Below are 22,101 nucleotides of genomic sequence, written 5' to 3' on the forward strand. Positions count from 1 at the left end.
AATTCTTACTAAGGTTAATTTAAGAGCTAGTTCTCAAATACTCTGAGTACCTCAGAAATAATAAATTTCATGGCTGACCCCCCTGCCTTTGCATCTGAGACTGGAAATTGTGATGATAAGGCCTGTTTGTTTTTTTTTTTAAAGAGTAGTCACATTAATTTATAAAGCATCCATTTAAAAAAGGTTGAATCTTTAGGTATTTAATGTACTATCTTTTTAGATATTCCTGTTTGGTGAACCTGCCCAATTTTGAAAATAGAAGAAATTTTTCTTTAAGGCAAAATTTAAATTAATTTTAATATTGCTGAATAGTAACACTTTTTACTTGTTTTCTAGTCTTCCTCTTGCTTTCAAGTTGGGAGATTAAGCAATTGTTGCTTCTGCAGAACCACTCTTGATTAGGCAAAGTTGATCATTCGACTATAGGTCACTGTTAGCCTTTTATGAAATGAAGTTTGAAATGCTTCATTGCCCCCAAATGTACCCAAAGATGAAACTACTTTGTATAGACTGTCGATTAGTGTTCTCTTCAGCTTTGTGTTTTCTAAGAAAAGATGCATCATAATAGAAGTAAATTTCTCTGAGTTAGAAATGTATTAGTAATTAAAGCTATACAAATGTTTTTGTTAGGGTTCTTTTTCTGACAAATTATAATGCAGCTGTCAAACCCTCGCTCTGCATTTTCTCAGAAATGGATAAAATATTGGGTTCTTTACTCCTTTTCTTTTTCTTTTTTCCCTTGTTTTTTTGAAGGGGTCTGGTAGAATAATATGAACTTTTTCAGAGATAGCATAAGGTTGGAGAACACTGAGGAATATAATGAAGCTAAAGAAAGAGAAGTTTGAAATTTTCAGTTTTTAAAAAAACTTGGATAAAGAATTGTGTTTCTGCTTACCTAGCTAATGGTCATCTCAGCTTGATGATATCAGAAATAGTATCTTGGTGCTTTATGAGGAGAGTGAAATTTTTGTCTTTTAAATTTTTTCCCTATGGGTAGAATATAACTGCTTGTGAATTTTGTAATTGCATATATGCAGTTGTGGATGGAACACATACCTTTCTCTGTCCACATTTTGTATGAAGCATTAGCTGGTGCATTAAAAAAATGGTCTGTATGTTTAAGGGCAAACCTGACATTCCAAGGTTGGTAAACCTTTGGTAGAGTTAATGTTAAAAAACAAATAGTAACGGCCTTTTGGACATTCACCCTCATGTTAGCTTTTAGTACAGCTCTTGTCCACATGTTAATCTAATGGCATTTATCTTCCTTTTCTCTCCTTTATTAATAAAGTATAATATTAAAAAAATGAATCCCTCTCTTTTTTTGCAGCTTTGTCATTGGCCAGATTCTTTCTGATCAAAGCCGAGACACTATAGTGGAAAACATTCAGAAGAGGTTAATAGAAATTGGAGAAAATGTGCTAAATGGCAGTGTCCCAGTGAGCCAGTTTGAAATTAACAAGGTAAATGTAGCATTTATTGCTGAGCCCAGCTGCTGCCATGTGTTTTTTGCCTCCTTCAGCTAGTTGAAGAACCACCTCATCCTTGCAATCGAAATAAATTCTAGCTGGTGATGAAAGCTGCTTAACAACTATCTCACCGATGGAGCATTAGCATACTGCTCTTCCTCTTTCAGCACCCCCCTCCCCCGTACTGCCCTGCCAGCCACTGGGGCCTTCTCTCTCCACTTCTTCCTTGATGGAAACCTTGTTTCCAGAGATTCTATGGAGTGATATAGTTGATGTTTAGGGGACTAGAGAGTATTACCTTCTCCATAGTCCTTATTTATAGTTGTTTGGGAGGACAGGCCTGTAAGCTTAGAGAGAAATGGAGACAGACAGACGGATAGAGTGTGTGTGTGTGTCTTTCACAGAAGGTGATTCTTAGAGGTAATAGCATTTTCTTTATTTTTATTTTTATATTTTTATTTTTATTTTTTAGTATTTTCTTTATAGCCAGAGCACTTGTGCTTTTATTTTCTTTTTAAAATATATAAGGTGGACTTTATGGATAGTTCTAGTTGTTGAAAATGAGGAATGTTTTTTATTACCTAACTTGAAAAAGGTGTAATATAAGATGTTAGGTTGCAGATCCCCCCCCACCATTTAAAAAGAGTACCCTTACATATTCAGAAGCTAATTTTGTAGATACTATTTTACCCATTTTGTGATAAATAGATTTTGTTGTCAAAGCTGATGCAAAAAAAGAATTTTAATGAAAAAGAATCTAATAATATTAAATAGAAGCCTTAGACTTAAAACTCATTCATGATACCCCCGTACTAAATTGATGCTTGTCATTTTTGCACAGTTCCCTTACTCCTTACTCTTAAATACATATTTTTACATTGAAGCAATTACAATATATACTATTTTGAAATCTGTTTTTGTTTGGCATAAACAGATTGTTCCAAATTTCTATATTATCTTTAAAAATGATCCTGTTAATCTTATATTTCACTGATACATCTTTATTTAAAGTTTTTGATTATTTACATTCTTTTTAATACTGGAAATAACTGTATTGAATATCTTTCTTTATCTTTTTGCTTTTGGATGAATTATTTTCTTAGTTTAGGTTCCTTGAAGTGAAATACTTGAGTCGAAAGATAGGGATATCTGTGTGGCTGTTGCCAAATTGCTTTGTAAAAGGGTGATACACATTGATAAGAACAAAATATGTGTGAGTTTCACCACACATTTGCTTGTATTGATGATGGTTCTTTGGCAATAATATCATTGGTGATAGTTAAATAAAATAGTGCTATCATTTTGATATGAAGCAGTGTCTCACCATTGGCACCTGATTTGCATTTATTTGGTTTTTAGAGAAGATGAATATTTTCTATGCATATCCTTAGGATTATTATTCATTCTTAAATAAGTCATCTGTTTCTTATACCTTAACTCTGATGTCACAAAAAAAAAAGACATTTATATAAGAAACTACAAAGAAAACAGTAAATATTGTAAAGAGGGCATGTGCCTTGGCTCTGGCTCTTCGCTTTAAGCAATGTAGTGTTTATCCACTGGCATGGCATCACTTGTGACATCTAAAAAATGATTTCCTTTTGGATTTTGTTTGGTCTGTCTCAGAAATTTGACTTCAGTCAAATTTATTTATGACTTCAGTCTTCCTTTGATCAATTTTGCATCGATTTTGTAGATTATATCCCTGACGCTATGTACCTTCTTAGAAATGTGGATCCTCTATCACAAGTGGTTCCAGGCAAGAGTTTGAAAGGCTGAATCCAAACATGAGCACATTATTGGCAGAAGAACACTGAGCATGTGTCCTCCAAGCCAGTGTGCCCATGCTGTCTTCCTCTTACATGAATGACAAGACATAGTACTACTAATACACAAGGAAACTGCAATCACAAGGGACCCACTGGCAGTCTTTGAGTATTCACCAACAGCCTGCAGTCCTGTTATTTTTAAGTTTTTACTCTCAAAATTGTTAAACTTCTACAAAACCAGAGGATAGTATTATAAATCCCCATGTATCCAGCATTCAGCTTCACTGATTATCAATTTATAGTGACATTATTAATAACAATAACAGTAATACTTAATGCGATTAGGGCTGTGCCTTCATTTTTCTTTGGCAGAGCTAAAATTGTTAGTTATTGTCTTTATATTCTCCATTTCACTTGACATAGTAGCTGGCAAATAACAGTTGTTCGGTGAATATTGAAAGAATTCACGTGCTTTCCTAGTCTTCCATTCATCAAACATGCAGTACCTCTTACAAGCACAGTGCTACATTCTGGGATTTAAAATAGAATAAACTGGGATCCCTGGGTGGCTCAGCAGTTTAGTGCCTGCCTTTGACCCAGGATGTGATCCTAGGATCCAGTCCCACATCAGGCTCCCTGCATGGAGCCTGCTTCTCTCACTGCCTGCGTCTCTGCCTCTCTGTCTGTGTGTGTCTCTCATGAATAAATAAAATCTTTAAAAATAAAAAAAATTGAATAAGCAAAGCATGGTCCATGTTTACAAGATGAAAATGATCTGTCAAAGATATTTACTGTCCCATATTTTTATACTTTTTTTTTAAATAAATGGATTTCTGCAGTGTCGACAGAAGTGCAGTGAATTCTGATGAAAGGATTATCTATATTATAGTTATTCCTAAGTCTGTTTATGGCAAGTTGTTTATGTCAAAGGTGATGGGTCTTGATTAACATCTGTCTGAATACTCGCAGTGTTTAAAACTTGTGAGCAATTCAAGTTTTACCTTTCATCGCTTTCAAAGGAGAGTGAAATGGAAGAGTCTGTATGTGACTGGTTGTGGTTGGTCTTATGACAGAATATCTGTGTATCTGTAGATACAAATATTTTGGTGATCTCAGTAGGGATTGAAAGTAGGAGGCTAGCCTAAGGGGGAGAGGGGTAAAGTGGTGAGATTTGCCTTTCTGGAGATTTAGCCCTTGTTGTTAAAAACAATTGAAAAACATCATATGTGATTTTTCTGAATTACCACAGTCTTAGCTTAAATATTTTTCATAAAGCAGCACAAAGTACTTCACAGCTAGTTTGCATAGCCCTGGTTGAGCCTAAACCACCAGGAAGCATTTTTTTTTTTTAAATCAAGCCTTCTAAAGGTAGTTTGTTAGATCCCCAAATAGCCCCAATCTAATAACTGGAAAATATGTCACATGAAATTCAGAATTTCTTAATATTGCTCTGAAGTCAATTGAAGAAGATAATAGTTTTTTTTAGATAGAGTTATATTGATTAAGATTTCTATGCAGTATTACCCATCCAAGTTAATCAAGACTCCACATAATGCAGGTTAGAGGAGATTCAGATACTTGGAGCATTTCCTAGGTGCTCTCCTGCCCTTGAGTGTATGATGGACATGACATGGGTATGTGCAGCCATGATGGAAGACCTGCTTTATTCTGTTCCAGCAGTTCTCAGATTTCGTGGTCTCCCAAAACGTTCACATTCTTAAAATAATTGAAGACTATAGGAGCTTCTGTTTATGTGGCCTGTGTTAATGTTTACTGTTAGAAATTAAAACTGGGGAGTTTCTAAAAATTTTATTTATTTGTTTAAAAATAGCTATAAACCCATTATGTGATTACAAAAATAACATTTTTCCTTGAAAAGTAACTATATTTCAAAACAAAGAAAAGTTAGAGGAGTGGCATCATTTTATAATTTTGCAAGTCTCTTTAATATCTTGTTTGGTAGACGACCTCTGGATTCTCATATCCGCTTGAACATCCAGTCTGTTGTAATAATGTGGTTTTGGTTGAAGTATAGGAAGAAAATCCATTTTCACACAAATACATAATTGGAAAAAGGAGAAATATTTTAGGACTTTTTTTTCCAGATAGTTATATATGATGTTCTTTGATTCTACACCAGTATTATGTAAGTGGCATTTTGTAAGGATTATTGTTATGTGGGATTCTGAAGCTTTTATCAATGAACTTTTCATACTCTGATGTGAAAATCTCTTGGGCTGTGTTGTACTTGGGATAGGTATTTTTTACTCACGCATGACATTATGCTTTGGTCATTTGTAAACTGATAATTTCCCAAGTTTTACAGATCTTCCAAATACATGATCAAAAATCACATTTTAAAATATTCCTACTTACATCATCAGAAAAGTCTTTAAGTATTGAGAAGCTGTTGGGGTGCCTGGGTGGTTCAGGGGTTTAACGCCTGCCTTTGGCACAGGGCGTGGTCCTGGGGTCCTAGGATAGAGTCCCACGTTGGACTTCCTGCATGGAGCCTGCTTCTCCCTCTGCTTGTGTCTCTGCCTCTCTCTCTCTCTCTCTCTCTCTCTCTCTCTCTCTTTCTGTCTCTCATGAATGAATAAATAAAATCTTTTTTTGAATAAATAAAATCTTAAGAAAAAAAGAAGCTGTCAAGCTCTCTCACATGCAAAATTCTAATTTATGCTTAAAAGGTTGAATTTTATCATAGACAAATATACTGCCAGTTATTTTTCTTGAAGTTGCAGGCTGATTCCATTCTTTTTTGAGAAACTGTCTGCCAGAGACTCAAGTTTAAGTAGCAGTAGCTGGCCAGTCATTCTTGCAAGGAAAAATTATGATCTATGAACAAGGCAGTTTAGAGTGGCACAAGTGCTTTTCCTCAAGCAGCCTTCATTCTTCAGTATACAGTAGACACACATGCCTTGTGTGTACTTCTTATTTTGTCTTACAAATACTAGCCTTCTGTTCAGGATCAGGACCTTAAAAAACTAATAACCTTTGTTCTTCCATTCCATGAAGGACATTCTTTAGTGAAACTGGGTTCATTTCTGGGTTTTGTTTTGGTTTTGGGGAGGTTTTTTTGATGTTTTGGTTTTTGGTGACTCTGAGTGTGTGGTGGTGAAGAATACAAAGAGCTGTAGCAGTTTGCTGTGGCTGCCCTGATGATTAATGTTTATAAGGCATCAGAACCTTTACCTACCATTGCTTCTGTATCACCAGTGCAAACAGTATTGTTAGGAAGATAATTTTGAACTCTCGACTCCCTGAAAAGGATATCCAGACTCCCCAGGGGTCTGCAGACCACATTTAGGTGATCTAGTCATGTGGCACTCTGTTCCCTGCCCTTCTTGTCTTTTGAAACCCACCAGAGAGCTAGATATCTCCCTCCTACCCTTTGTGCATACCGAGTTCCAGTCCAATGAACTGTATTTTGTGTTACCTCTTGCTTTTAACTTTTGCTTTCATCTCTGCCTAGAATGTTCTTGCTCCTGTCACTTTTTCTTAAAATCCTATTTTTCTTCCCATGCCAGCTCAAGTTTTTTTCTCCTGTGATTCCTGCTCTCAGATGGAAGTGATCCTTGACTCTCTAAACTCTCCCTAACACTGTTCACATCTCCCTTATGGCACATGTGGCTTATTTTAGAGATTTTATTTGCAGAATGAGGAATCATCTACTAATAGCAAATGACTTAGGACCACTGACTGTCTTATTCATCTCAGAGTATTTTACAGTGCTTGAACTTAGTGAATTATTGCAGACTGAGCAAAATAATTCTGCAACATTTGGTGCTACTGTATGCCAAGAATCATTTTGAGCCCTGAATGCAGCTGCAAGTGAGGCTGATGTGCTCCTGCTCTCATGGGGCTTATTTTCTGTTAGAAACTCATTCATTCTGCCTTTGTAGAGTTTAAACTGATATTGTGAATAAATCCACCGATTTCTGGTACCTTGGAGATTTATTTAGGCTAGAGAAGCCTTTGAGAAACAGATCATTAAGTCAGAGTAGCCAATCTCCATCTCCATTTACCAACTACTTAATTCAGTGAGGGAATTGCGGACATTAAGAGAAACTTGAAAGACTTCATAGAAAGCTGAATTTATAGTCTTAACTTTTTATATGCAAGTACAATGTGCCATGGCTCATAAACTCCTATTTCTTTTTTTGCCAGAGTTGCATCTGGTTATATTAGTTACTAAATGAAGGAGGGAGGAGCCTTAAGGATGGAATGTCTAAAGACTGGCACTGTTTTCTACTTACAGTTTCTGTCCTTTTATGTTAATATGGCAGATAGGATTCTAGGAAAAATGTGTTTAGTGTGTATCTGTGTGAGAATGGTTTTATTTTAAAGTTTGGAGCTTTTTGTTTCCTCTTTTTTCTCTATTAGGCATTGACAAAGGATCCCCAGGATTACCCTGATAAAAAAAGTCTACCTCATGTACATGTTGCCCTCTGGATGAATTCTCAAGGAGGCAGAAAAATGAAAGCTGGAGATACTGTGTCGTATGTCATCTGTCAGGTAAAACTGTCGTAATCAATAAGACTCCCAGACCCCATAAACCAAAGTAAAACCCAGATCACCACAGTGTCTTAATTTAGTGGTCTTCCAAATAATTGATGCTGTAAAGACATGGGTTAGTCTGGTAGGTTTTACAACGTTTGAAGCATTAGTCAGAAGTATGTAATTATTATTACAATTTTCATAAAACCTTTAAGACCAGTGTTTTGGTTCACTGAAATTGTTTTGGTGAGACAGATGCATAACAGTAGATGCTGTGTCAACCCTCAATTAACTTCAGTGAAAATCTATGTAAGTTTGGTAATATGTCCAGCAGTAGTCCATTATCATTCCTTTTGCCACAGATTCCAGTATTAATATTGTAAGGATAAATACATTTTTCTCTAGCTTATGTTCACATAGTTACTTGCAAAAAAATATGAAGTGCTTGATAATATGGAGAAAGTTGCAAGACCCCAAAAACGTACCTTCGGAAGAAAACACAGATTATCTAACCAGTGTGTTTGGGTTTTTTTATTTTGAGCAGAGAGGGCCTAAAACCTACCTCTGTGCCTTGTCCCTCTTCCATGTGGCACCTCTGAGGAACCTCTACCCTTTTGGAACACAGATTGAAACCACTGACCAGTTTCTTTGGAGAGTAGCATGCCTCTGACGGGGATGAGGACAGAGGGTAGGACACAAGAGTAGTTTGTTCCTTTCAAAGTACTTAACTCCAATTGGAACAAAGGAGAGGTCTCATCTCTTCCTACTGGAAAAAAAAAAGTCACAGCCTCTACCTAAATTCTTTAAAATTACTATGGTTTGGTATACTTACCAAAAGGCCTAATTCATCAGTGTTGTAAGACTTTCTTTTAATTCATCAATTACTGCATTTTGTTGTTACAGTAAAAAAAAAAAAAAGTAGATAAGCCTTAAATTTCACTGTATTATGATTGATCTTTGTCAAACTACAATCAGTGTGTTTTTAAGTCATAGAGTCTTTTCAGAATTTAAAAATTATCTGCTAATATCTGCTTGGTACTGTGGATGATGTACATAACAAATGATTTAAGTACATGGACAGGAATCAGCACTTGACTCCGTCTCCCTCCTAGGGTTACTCTTGATTAAGAACTGTTACAGAAAGCCAATTCCTGCAGGAAAATATTTCCATAAATGTCTGACTCGCTCAAGCCCTTAATGTGCTTTGCATATTGCCTCTGACAAGTCTCATCTCAAAAAAACAATTTTCATATTATGCAAATAAAGATTTTGGTAAATAGGCTAGTTTTTTTTTCACTTATGACTTCACATACATGGAAAAGCTCTTGGATTATTAATGACAGGAGCAGATGACAATATAGCTTTGAAAAATTATATAGGTTCTGTAAAATAGTATCTAATAATGAAATTCAGTCAAGTTATGTTTTGGCTAAATCTGGACTAGAGATGTATGGTAGTATGATCAAAAATCTAAAAGTCAAGGTTATGTTCCTTGATGTCTAGATATTAGGTCTTAGGATTTCTTTTTCCCAGGTCTTACTGAGCTAGAAAAGCTTAAAAATGCTGATGTAGTACAATAAATCCAGTTTGATGTATTTTCAACATTTTTCCTATCCACTGGTGCTGGGCCTTAACTTTCTTGCTTTCTTTTTGTTTCTTTTTATTTGTTTGTGTTTGTGTTTGTGTTTCTTTTTATTTATGCTTCTCATTGTATCCCAAGAAAAGCTGTAGGACTTTAATTGGCCTCTGTCCTCTAGCAGTGGGTCAGGCCCACTTTGAGCATCTTTGTGAGCCAAAGCTGCCAACCTCTTCTGCTTTTTTAAGCATTCAAATTATTCTGTTTCTTAACCATATTTTTAGAATATCTTTTTGAAAATGTATGATGATAAATTTTGAAGAGAACTGTGCTGCTCTAAGCAAAGGTGCCCTCCATGATAGTCTGTCTCCTAGATATGTTCTGTTTTGTTTGAAATTTATATTTAGTCTGTAGTACTCTACTGATAATTTACTCTGACTAAATTCAGATGAGTTCAGAGAGTAGTAATGTTTTTGGTGTCTGATTTATATTGTAGTTCATTGACTTGTAAAACCTATATGAATTATTTGCTGAAATTGTAAATCAACTTCTACTTGATAAGTTCTAAATCCTTAATTATTTAACTTTCATTAGACATAATTTCCAGGGGATCCCTGGGTGGCTCAGTGGTTTAGTGCTACTGCCTTCGACCCAGGGTGTAATCCTGGAGTCCTGGGATCAAGTCCCGTATCAGGCTCCCTGTATGGAGCCAGCTTCTCCCTCTGCCTGTGTCTCTGCCTCTCTCTCTTTCTCCCTCTCTCTGTGTCTCTCATGAATAAATAAATAAAATCTTAAAAAAAAACAATTTCCATACGGCATGCCTTTCACGTAATTGTTTTAAGGGGCCCATTTGTCACCCATTTAACTTTTTTCCAAAAAAAAAAAATTTTTTTGTCCATTAGTTTTCTACTAAAGATGATTACATAATTTTGAATGAATTGACTGTACCTAGTTGTCTCTGTGAAGCATGTACTTTGTGAAGTTCACAAATTACTACATAGGCACTTCAAGGAAGACCAACCAACATTACTTCTTAATCTGATTTTAAAGGTGTATGTGGTGCATTATTGCACATACTGTGGGATCTTGCTAGGTTTGAGAATTATGTCTTTGAGTGATGTATCTTATGTCACAGCCTGAATGTTTTTCCAACACAACACAGCAAAACCTGTCTTACCAATTCTTTGGAATTTAGTCATGTTTGGGCTCAAATTTTTTTAAATACAATAAGAAATGTGTTTGGGTCAGTGTTAAAATTGGTCTTTCATGTGGTTATTTAAAATAAAAACTTTTTAACTGAGGATAAGTTTGTTAAAAGATTTTATTTATTTAGTAGAGAGCTAGTGGGCAGCCTGGGTGGCTCAGTGCTTTAGCGCTGCCTTCAGCCCCTGCATGGAGGGCTCCCTGCATGGAGCCTGCTTCTCTCTCTGTGTTTCTCATGAATAAGTAAATAAAATCTTTAAAAGAGAGAGCTAGCGAGCAAGCATGAGGTGGGGGCAGGGGCAGAGGGAGAGAGAAGCCGACTCCCTGCTGAGCAGGGAGCCCTATGTAGGGCCCTATCCAAGAACTCTGAGATCATGACTTGAGCCAAAGGCAGAAACTTACCTGACTGAGCCACCTGGGTGACTCTGTATAAATTAGATTTTTATTCACCATTAAAAAAATGGTAAACTCAAAGTGCTGTATAATTTTTTTAAGATGGTGGGTGAGGAGAGGCAGAGAGAAAATCTTAAGCAGACTATACCCAGTGCAGACCCCAACGTAGGGCTCCATCTCCTGATCCTGAGATCATGACCTGAGCTGAAATCAAAATTCGGACACTTAACTGACTGAGCCACCCAGGTGTCTCTCAGTATTGCTATAATCTTAAGGACAGACCGGTTTTTTTTTTTTTTAAGATTTCATTTATTTATTCATGAGAGACAGAGAGAGAGGCAGAGGGAGAAGCAGGTTCCATGAAGGGTGCCTGATGTGGGACTAGATCCCTGGTCTCTAGGATCAGGCCCTGGGCTGAAGGTGGCGCTAAATCGCTGAGCCACCTGGGCTGCCCCAGGGCAGACCGTTTTTTTTTTTTTTTTTAAAAAAAAAAAAACAAAAACAATTTTTTAAATTGATCAGGTTTCAGGTATTAATGAAGTCAGTCTGAATATAGTTGTGGTGCAGGAAGACATGCCCAAGGATTTTTCCCACTCTTTCTGTCATTGACTGCCTTCTTACTCTTCACCTAATAATTTGGACTTCGCAAAGGGCAACAATTAAAGTGGATGAATTCTGCCTAAATTTTTACCGTGTTGTGAACTCCTGGAAAAAAATTATTTTCAAAGTCTTTTAATCTGAGGTTTGCTTTCTTAGTATTTCATTATATCATAGACTCTGTGGGACCTAGTTGATAAACATCTCAATTTGCTTCCATCAAGAGCCTTGCCAGAGAAAGAGGCCCCTGCCTCCAGTCTGATGAAGACAGTGGTGAGCAAGGGCCGGATGCTAAGCTGAGAAGGGGCTGATTGTAGCAGGAATGAAAGAACAGGGTTCACGTTACCTATTTCACAGAGCAACTTAGCACTGTGAATAGTTAAAATTGACTAGTCTGAATATGAAATTCTGTTGTAGAAAAGAGGAAGAGTGGAGTGAGTTTCAGTTGTTGATCCAGTAATGTGATGACTTTTTTTGATTCAAAGATTATAATGACCTCACCTACAGGGCTGTATATGGACCAATTATATAGAACTCCACAACTTTTATTTTTATTGAAAGGACATCTTTGAAAAGATACTCTCTGACCCATCTTTTTTTCCTTCGGGAGAGCCATGTAAACGGTGCAAAATGGCATGCCTGTCATTCCAGTGGCCAAATATTTTGCTTCTAGAGTATTGCCACTCCACCAAGATAGCTCATTAATTTTACTCCTATTATATCTTTTATGTAAGTTACTATGTGGGTTTCATATCCCCTTTTTTTCCCCTTGCTCATTTGCTTCTGGATACATAAAGCTCTCATAGAAAATATTACCCCTGGGGGCCTTTAAGATGAGATTACAACTAGAATTCTTGCATGAACGGATTGCATTAACATAATAAAAGGACCACACATGTTTTTTCTCATCACTTCTAAAAGGCCTTTCTGACTAGACTAATAGTTAGCAAGTCTTCTCAGTGCTTCTGTGATATGGCAGGTGGAATTATTTAATCTAGTCATGCCATCTTGTTGGTTTCAGGTTTCAACAAAAAATAGAACACAACACATGCTGGATTTACATTCTTGGACAGTGGGTGACATGTTTTCCTTGATCTTCCTACGCTTAGATACATATGACATGTTCACCAACAGGTCAAAAAGACTTCTTGATATTTGGAATTGAATATATAAAATTTGAATTATGGTCCCTCTTTTTGGCCAAGCATGTATATGTGACTGAATTTCCTATAACTTTACCTGTACCATGTCCTTTTGTAGGATGGGTCAAACCTCACTGCGAGTCAGAGGGCCTATGCACCTGAGCAGCTACAGAAACAGGACAATTTAACCATTGACACCCAGTACTACCTGGCTCAGCAGATCCACCCAGTCGTGGCTCGGATCTGTGAGCCAATAGATGGAATTGATGCTGTCCTGATTGCAACATGGTTAGGTAAGTGTCCCCAGATCACATAGCCTCTTATCCGGCTCTACCGGCACCTGCAGTCCTCCCTCACCTATCATGAGCCTTGTTCATAGGTATGCTGTGTGCTGAACGCTTCCTTATTTATAGGTGGGCATTATTTTTGTGGTTGGTTGGTTAATGTCTCTCTCCCTCTCCATAGACTATGGATCCTATACATTTGCTACCTCTGTAGCCACATGCCTGCTCCATAGTAGGTGCTCAGTCCCTAAATGCCAAAGTAAGAGAGGGAGGGCAGGAGAAGGAATGAAGAGATTTTAGGCACACTTACAGTGCCTGAGCTTACACTGTTGTAGCTTTAATTGGTGAACTTTCATGAATAAGGTGATTGATGGTATTGTGCTGGTCAGTTTATCTTGTCTCTGTCTCTAAATGTATTTTGTGTAAAGTGAGAATACATGGCTTTTTTAACATTAAAAAGTATAATTTTTAGTATTAATTTCCTGTGAGTATCCTGCTCTCACTTTATTTTAAATTCTTTGGAAACTAGACATGTTGTTACCTTCCAAGAGTTAGCTGATTCCTAATTTCTCATTATCACAGGAGGTACTAGTCAACCCTAAAACCTCAACATTTTTTAACTTTTTGCTGTGGTACCAGATCGTTGTTTCGTACTTAGAAATGTTTTCATTACTTGCTCTGAATTCATTTCTAGATGACCAGCAAGTAAAGAGTTACATTGATTTAAGATGTCTGCTCTCTATTGCATTGTATGTGAAGATGAATATTTTTAGAATACTGCCTAATAAAGTCCTTAGATGGTGCCTCACTATCTATAAGTGAAGTCCAGATGCCACTGACATCTCACAGTCTTTCAGTCTGGCAGTTGTAGACTCTAACTTTGGAGCTCCAACCTATATTTCTAGCTTTCTTAATCAGTATATTTAGGGTCCCCTAAATATGGCGTTGCTCATTCTGTCCTGGCCTCATGGAAAATCCTCCCCCTCTTCTCATTGAAATGTCTGGCTTAAGGCATGGGCTTTAACATCATAGGCACCTGGGCTTACATGCTAGTTCTGCTGTTCATCAGCTCTGTGGCTTTTGCAAGCCTCTAAACCTTGATCTAAGCCTTAGTTTCTGGAACCGTAAACTGCAGTTGCTCTCAGAGAGCAATAGAATGATGCACGTGCTATGCTCTGCACAGGCCTGGAGCAGAGAGAGTACTCAGTGTGCATTGTTAGCAGCCACATCCCACTTTCTTGCCAGGCTTCTGCATATATGTGTCCATGCTCCTCCAATCCATAAGATTTGCACATAGTTTTTCAAAAAGAATAAACTTGCCATTTGCAATGATGTGGATGGAGCCAGAATGTGTTATGCTAAGCGAAATTAGAGAGAAAGATAAATACCATATGATTCTACTTGTATGTGGAATTTAAGAAACAAAACAGATGAACATATGAGAAGGGGAGGAAAAAAAGAGGGAAACAAATCATAAGAAACTCTTAATGATAGACGACAGGTTTAATGGGGTGAGGAATGAGCTAGATGGGTGATCTTATTCAGGAGGCACTTGTTGGGATGAGCCCTGGCTGTTATATGTTAAGTGAGGAATCACTGAATTCTACTCCTGAAACCAATATCACACTATATATCAACTAAGCAGAATTTAAATAAAAATTTGGAAAGAAAAAAAAGATTTGTACATAGTTAGTGCTCACTCTGCCTGTGTAGAGTGGGATTGGACAGATAAATGAGGAAGTGACATGTTTGTCATCCTGCCCTTGGCGAGTATTTTTCTGAGCTCCTGCCTGACGGCCCTGACTCCACTACCCCACCAGTGTCTGCTCTGGAAGTGGAAACTCATTTTTGACAAATTTGAAAAACTCATTTTGCCAAAGCAAAACATAATTAGGAAGATAAAATCTGCTCCCCAAATTGTCATACAATGTGTTCTCAAAGTTGAGTTGTATTTGATGATGTTTATAAATCCTCAGCTGGGAGGAGAGGAGTATAAGTGCTCAGTAGTTTTTAGCTTCCTTCTTTTTTTCTCCCCTGCTTTGGGTGCTTACTCTGTCGAATACTGTAGTAAGTACTCTGCGTATGTTATCTGATTTAATCTTCACAACAACCTCATAAGGGTATGTTGTTTTGGCTCTGTTTTCCAGAGAAGGAAGCCGAGGCTTAGAGGTAACTAACTTGACCTTGGTGCGTAGTTCGTTAAGTGGCTGACTGCAGTTAGCTGGGAACTGGCTCTCTGTGATTCCAGAGCTTGTGCTTCTAACCACTGTACTATACACCCTACTGCCTGTTCTTAGCTCTGAGAGGCTATAACAGAATTTCCCAAGCAGGTATGAGTGTGAAGTCACAGGAGCTTCATCTTCTTTATGTTCCCTTTTCTCCCTCACTGCATACCATACCTGTAGACTAATAGCCCCCAAACACACCATACGCACCAAACACCCCTGAGTGGAACCATTTTTTAAATAGTCGATTTCCCATTTCTGTTTGTATCACCAAGAACCTGGCCTAGAAGCTAACTGCTACCCTTTACTTCCTTGGTTTTAAATTTCCCAGTGGCCCAGCGCCCCCTCATGAGTGACATGTAAAAGATAGAAGCAGAGCCAGAGAGCTGTCAAGTGAAGGATGGTGGAGCCTGCCCAGTGGGCAGCCTCATGACTGCTCAGGTATATCAACACTGGTCCCAGAGGGGACTAGGCTGATTTTGTTAATTCTGGGGTCATATTTAAGATAATTCTAAATTAAACAGTGGCAAATTTTGACTTGCTTAGAGACAAATCTTATTCTAATTGCAGCTGCCTTATAAATCCAGTTTTCACAAATTATTTTCAAAGCTGGTAGTCTCATGGGTCCCATCTTCAGAGGGTTCACATCATTACTGACCAGTCTCAGTCCAGAACAGGAGCCCTCCATGCTTATGCACAGTCCCACCAAGTCCCCGTCTGTCCTACCCCCTGACATGCAAGCTCTTGGTACCAGGTAGCCATTCAGAGCTCCCGGAAGGGTCTGTGTCCTCTGCTCTTAAGGACTTGCTGCTACACCCCTTCTTAGCTTCTCTGTCTGATTTTTATCTCTTGTCACTTGACAGTAGTTCTTATACTGAGGATTTGTGGGATTGTCTTCCCTGTGCCCTCCTCCTCCTCTGCTCCTGATACACCTGCCATCACCAGCAGCATCCACCTATCTACCTGCATTAGTGAGAAATCTTTTAGTCCTTTATCTCTCCCTGTTTTCCCATAGGCAGTCCAGATTAGTGACTTGCAGGACAGCAAATGCCAGTTACCATAAAGATCTGCAGAAAACATGGAAGGTCTCCAGACAGCTCTTTGCAGGCATTTGCTCCCTGCCCTAAGCGGGAGCCACATTTTGATCTGCATCCTTTATTCCTCCACCTCAAGTGAAAAACCAGGGTGGCTGTTCTTCACTAGAGGATTTGCGGCCCATGTTACCAGTTCTCACTTAGCCTGTGGTTTTAGAGAGGAGGAGGGAGGAGGTGGGAAAGTAAGGGGAGTGTTGGGGGTGCATGGTTTCTAAGAGGTGCAAGCTGTAGGCATAAAATTACTGTAATTTGTTTTTAAAATTCTAAATCTGTTTTCTTTATATAAAAAACTGCAGTTAGTGAACTGACACTGTTAAATAAGTTGAAGTGTACAAATGTATACATAAAATACAAGCCCTCCAACTGCCTAATCACAGACATAAAATAATTCTCTTGCTTTTAATGTAGTTTTTATCTTTGATTAATGAAATGTATTACAGTGTTGAAACTTCAGTGAAGTTTGATACTTTGTCCTTTTAGTTAGTACAAAGAAATCAGGAATAATGGCATAATTTCATTTAGGAAAATTATTAAGTTCATGATTTTTTATATTTAAGACTCTTTTGTGGAGAGCGAGTATATTTTTCAACTACTTTTTTCTTTTTCTGTTGCTTTTATATTGCTTTCCTTGAAATGAAAGGCAAGCATCAAGTGTTGGTTTTATCCTGTGGCTTCACTTTGGAAATTCTCTATTTCTCCCTGACACCTCCTGAAGTCTGTCTGGTGGCATGTTTCATGGCCAGGTGTTCTGTATGGGAAGGCCATTTTAGTGAAAAGGAGAGAGGATGGTCTATTAAATGAGTGAATGAATAAGTGTGTTGAATTGAAAGAGAATAATTTGTTCTCTCTAATAACTAATGGTCCTCATTATCCCACAGTAAAATGTGTATCATTTTTCTGAAACCCATGTAAGATTATTGCTATCGGGCTTAAATAAAGCAAAATTTTACTCTTTTCCATCTGTGAATGGAAAAAAAAATATAGTATTACTCTTCTTACACAATAGCCCAATGGGAAACATGGCCACTAAAACTTGGAACTCTTAGCTTTTGTTCTCCAGACCGTAGGTTTTTTCCCTCTCTTGTTCTAGTGAAAGCTCTTTATAGTCTGTGGAGGAAATACTCACAGTATGCTTCAAGTAGTCTTCTGTACCTGGAAAAACAGGCTAGTGATAAGAATAGTCTAGAGTTCATCCTGGAATTTCATCTGTTAATAAATTTTTATTTCATGCATAATAGTACTTAGAATTATGTAATATCTTTCCTCCAATGACCAGTGATTTATATGATAGCTATCAAGTACATTTCTTCATGGTCAGTGGTAAAATTGCAGGCATTTGGCTATCTGGGCAGTTTTCTCATTGATCCTGAGAAAACTACTGATATTTGAAGAATGTGAGAATTTAGAATTTAATCTCTGAAAATGGTGCTTAAAACAAGATAACACAGTTAATCCAGTGTCTTCCTGGATTGAATTGCAAAGTAAAAATTCCCTTTTTAAAAATTGGCCCCATACCATACAGGTTACAGAATGTATTTTTTGTCAGTAGGGTCCTGTAATATCCAAGAAATAAGTGCAGGCCAAGCAGTGTTGGGGGTGCCTTTGACCGGCCCAGAGAGATAGACCTCCAAAAGTTGGTGGTGCAGGGGGAGCAGATTAAGTTGTATAGGTGGTTGGGAGTAGGGTATGCCACCAGCGCAGTCTTTGTTGATCTAAGACTCTCGCCTTTTTTAGAATTAAGCTCTTAGAAGAATATACATACATGACCATCATTTGCAAACCTTAAATATTTTGTATACCATAATTAATAAAATTTTAAAAGTAAGATCACACCAGATGCAAAATAGGATATTATCTTGTCAGCTGATAAGAACCATCTCTTCCAGGGTGGAGCACCATTCCATCACATCATCAGATGGATCATGCTCCCAGCCTACTTTTGCATTCACTGAGTAGATTAATGTTGAAGACCTGCTGTGCTCAGCATCATAATGGGTACAGTGAGGGAGATGAAGATGAGTAAGCCATGGCACCTTTACTCAAATTATAGCGCAGTCCATTTAGTTAATTTTACTGTCATAGGGAAGTCTAGTGGACAGCACAGTGCATGTCCCAAAAGATGTAAAATAAAGGATTTCAGACACTCAGGGGAAGCAGAGACCACTTGTAGCTGGGGCCACCGGGGAAGAGTTGATGAAAAGTGTTGGCAGTTGAGGCATTATGGGAATGCACTTTGGAGAGAGAGGCCAGTGTAGACTTGCCTTTTCTCACCTCTCATTAGTTCTTCCAGCCTGTTGCTGAATGGCAGGGGCCCCCATCTCCATGGCAGTGACCCATGCCATCTCAGCCACTCCACATGACACACGAAGGCCTGCAGTGACACTGCTCACCTAACTCAGGCTAAGACCCCTGGGAACTTGGAGCCAAACTGGGGCATGTTTAGGATAATCACTAGCACTAGTGTTCTCCTGGCTTTTTGACATAAGAATTTCCAGAGGAAAATGGGAGTTTCATTTATAAGTTAGATCAATTTAAAAATTTCTTAACTTTTTTGAGGAATAATTGACAAATATAATTAAATATATTCAAAATGTACAAGGTGATGATTTTATATACATACACATTGTAGAGTGATTACCAAGATCAAGAGCATTAACATATCTATCACCTCATGTAGTTTCCATAGTTAACTCTTCAATGTGGTAAGAATGCTTAAGGTGTACTCTCCGCAACTTTCTTTTTTTCTCAGCAACTTTCAAGTATACAGTGCAGTAGTAGTAACTATAGATCAAGGTTTTTTAAAAGATGCATCATTTTAATTAAGTATACCAAAATTGCACTTACCAACATTGTGTAGCCTATAGAAAAATGGGTAAAATGTAATAAATGAAAACAGCTGAACACAGCACTATACACATTAAAACTATATCAAATACATATGAATAAGCCTGGAAAGGGTGAAAGTGGTAAATTATAGCTTCCTTCTTGAAGAAGTAATATTCTCATTAAAAATAAGACAGTTTTTACAAAATTAGAAGAAAACATGCTTAAACAACTACTAACTTATAGAAAGCAGTTTCTTGGTACCTCCAGCCTGGCTCCTGTCTCCCCGCACTCATACTTATCAACATAGCTGGGGAGAAGAGAACTTTGTTATAGGAGCAACAATCCTTGTTCTCTTATTTTGTGCTATTTTATTTTCCAAACATTTTTTTTTTTTAGCACACACTTACCATCTTCTCAGGTTTAAAAATAGGAACGAAAATACTCCCAAAGTTTTTTCCTGCCCAGAGGTACATATTTCATTAAGTTAAAATTCACATTTAAAGCTATCATCAAGGGTATTAAAATGGTTGTGTGAGGTAATGAGGGTGCTGCACATCAGGATTTTTTTTCCTGTCAAGATTTTGGAAGTTACCTTCTGCAGGACAGTTAGAATCTTGGGAGTTTATTTAACCCAAAGGCTTGGCTATTATTTTTTTTAAAATACTCAGAAGTTTTCCTTTGTGTTATGGAGAGATTTATTGTTGCTATTAAAGGCAGGTGTCTGCCACTTGTATGGTCAGTTGTGTATCTTAAAATTAGATCTACGGTATTCTTAAAATGTTTTTTTATGGAAACTTCAAAATGTGTTCAATAGTAGAGAGAATTACATAAGAAGTCCTCAGGTGCTCATGACCCAGCTTCAGCAGTCTGCAACTGGACAATCTTATTCCTCTTTCCACCTGCTCCAACTTTTTTGAAGTAAATACTAGATGCCATATAATTTTACCTGTAAATAATGCATTTTACATTTCTAAAAGACAAGGATTCCCCCTTTCTAGCATAACTACAATAGTACTATCACTAGTGTAAAAAAAAAAAAAAAAAAAAAGCCCAGGGATGCCTGGGTGGCTCAGTGGTTGAGCATCTGCCTTTGGCTCAGGGCATGATCCACAGGTCCAGGATCAAGTCCCTCATTGGGCTCCCTGTATGGAGCCTGCTTCTCCCTCTGCCTCTCTGTGTGTCTCTCATGAATAAATAAATAAAATCTTTTTTTAAAAAGCCCCACAATTGCTTCATTTCATCAAATATCTAATAAACATTCCCATTCCCTGATTATATTAAGGGTGTGCTTCTTTTTAAAAGCTCCCTATTTAAAAAAAAAAAACTCCCTGTTTGAATTGGAATCTAATCAGGGTCCATATGATAGTTCATTTCCTTTTTAAAATTCATCCTTCTGATTTACTTGTTAAGAAACTTGGTGGGCGGGGTGGTGGGGGAGGTGTCCTTATACAGTTTCCCTTATTCTGGGGTTTACCAGTTGCATCATCCTGGTATCTTTTAACATGTTCCTCTGCCTCCTGTATTTTCTGTAAAGTGGTAATTAGAACTAAAGACCATATTTAATTCAGTTTCTTTAAGTTTTTGCTATTACTGCTTCCTGGGTGATGGTGTGCACATCTCTAAGGAGGTACTTAATGTCTGGTTAGAATCAAACACATTTGGACACAAACTCACAGGTATATCATAAATATTTAGTACTCATTTTCTCACGTTTTTCAACCTGAACTTTCTGGTCGTATACTTTCGGAAAAGCACACAAAACCTAACAGAACATCTTGATGAATTTTTACAAAGTAAACACACACCATTGTAGTCAGCCCTGAGCTCAAGAAACCTGTATTATTACATCCCCATAACCCCCCTCATGCCGCCTCCTAGAAACTATCCTCTACTCTCCCCAGAAAATTAAAATCCTAATTCCTTACATCAAAGATGAGGTTTTCTTATTTTTGGACATGACATAAATTGTCTTTGCTCTTTGTGTGTGGCTACTTTCATTTGTATTCTGTTAGATTTTTATTCATGTGGTTGTACTTCCTTTATGTATGGTATTTCACTGTACCAACATACCACACTTGATGACTATCTAGTGTAGGTGCACTTATGGGTTGTTTCCACAATTGGATGATTAGGAATAGTGCTATTCTGAGCATTCTTGCACATTCCTTCTCTTGAACAGTTGCATGTATTTCTGTTGGATATATACTTAGGAGAATTGCCAGGGCCCCGGGGGACATGTATGTTCAGCTTTAGTACTACTAATTTTCCAAAGTGGTTCAACTGATTTATACTCCATACTATCAGTGTATAAGCGCTCCACATTCTCATCAGCACTTAATGTTTTGTGTTTTCTTCGTTTAATGTGGCGGTATAACATTGTGATTTTAATTTACATTTCTTTGATGACAAATGAAGTTGAGCCCCTGTTCACATCCTTATTGACCATTTGAGGATCTCCTTTTGTGGGGTGCCTGGTGAGGTCTTCATATACTTTTCTATTGAGTTGTCTTTTTCTTAACTGATTTGCAAGCATACCTTATATATTCTAAGTATGTGTCCTTGGTAATATATGTCATAAACATCTTCTATTTAGCATGCTTTTTTTCAAGTGTAACTTAAAATGCTACTATCTTAAGAGTATCGTACATTCTGTTTATCAAATCACAAAAGTTTTCCATCATCCCAAAATGTTCCCTTCTTTTCCTTTCCATTCAATATCCCCTCTCACAAAAGAAATCATTCATCTGATTTCTCTGACCATAAGTTAATTCTGCTTAGTGTAGAATTTTATATAAATAATTTTCTACAGTGTATACTTTTTTGTGTTCAGCTTTTTTCACTTAGCATAGCACTTGTGAGATTTATCCATCTTGTGGCATTTATCAGTGCTCATTCTTTTTTCATTGCTGAGTAGTACTCCATGGTAGATCATACCAGTTTATTTTTTCATTCTCCTGTTGATGGCCGTCTGGATTGTTTCCAATTTCTGGTTATTATGAATAAAACTGCTATGAAAATTCTTG

The 22,101-nt window shown here is 37.4% G+C and overlaps 1 protein-coding gene across 1 annotated transcript in view; it reads left to right on the top strand.

The window, feature by feature from the left end:
- POLA1 (DNA polymerase alpha 1, catalytic subunit) overlaps positions 1 to 22,101 on the top strand; it is a 308,927-nt gene that overhangs the window by 117,130 nt on the left and 169,696 nt on the right. Inside the window, exons 30-32 of the mRNA XM_041742017.1 lie at positions 1,331 to 1,463; positions 7,625 to 7,756; positions 12,768 to 12,942. Of these exons, the coding sequence (XP_041597951.1) occupies positions 1,331 to 1,463; positions 7,625 to 7,756; positions 12,768 to 12,942 (440 nt within the window). The remainder of the gene's footprint in view (positions 1 to 1,330; positions 1,464 to 7,624; positions 7,757 to 12,767; positions 12,943 to 22,101) is intronic.

This window comes from Vulpes lagopus, chromosome X, assembly GCF_018345385.1.
Source record: "Vulpes lagopus strain Blue_001 chromosome X, ASM1834538v1, whole genome shotgun sequence".
Lineage (NCBI taxonomy): Eukaryota > Metazoa > Chordata > Mammalia > Carnivora > Canidae > Vulpes > Vulpes lagopus.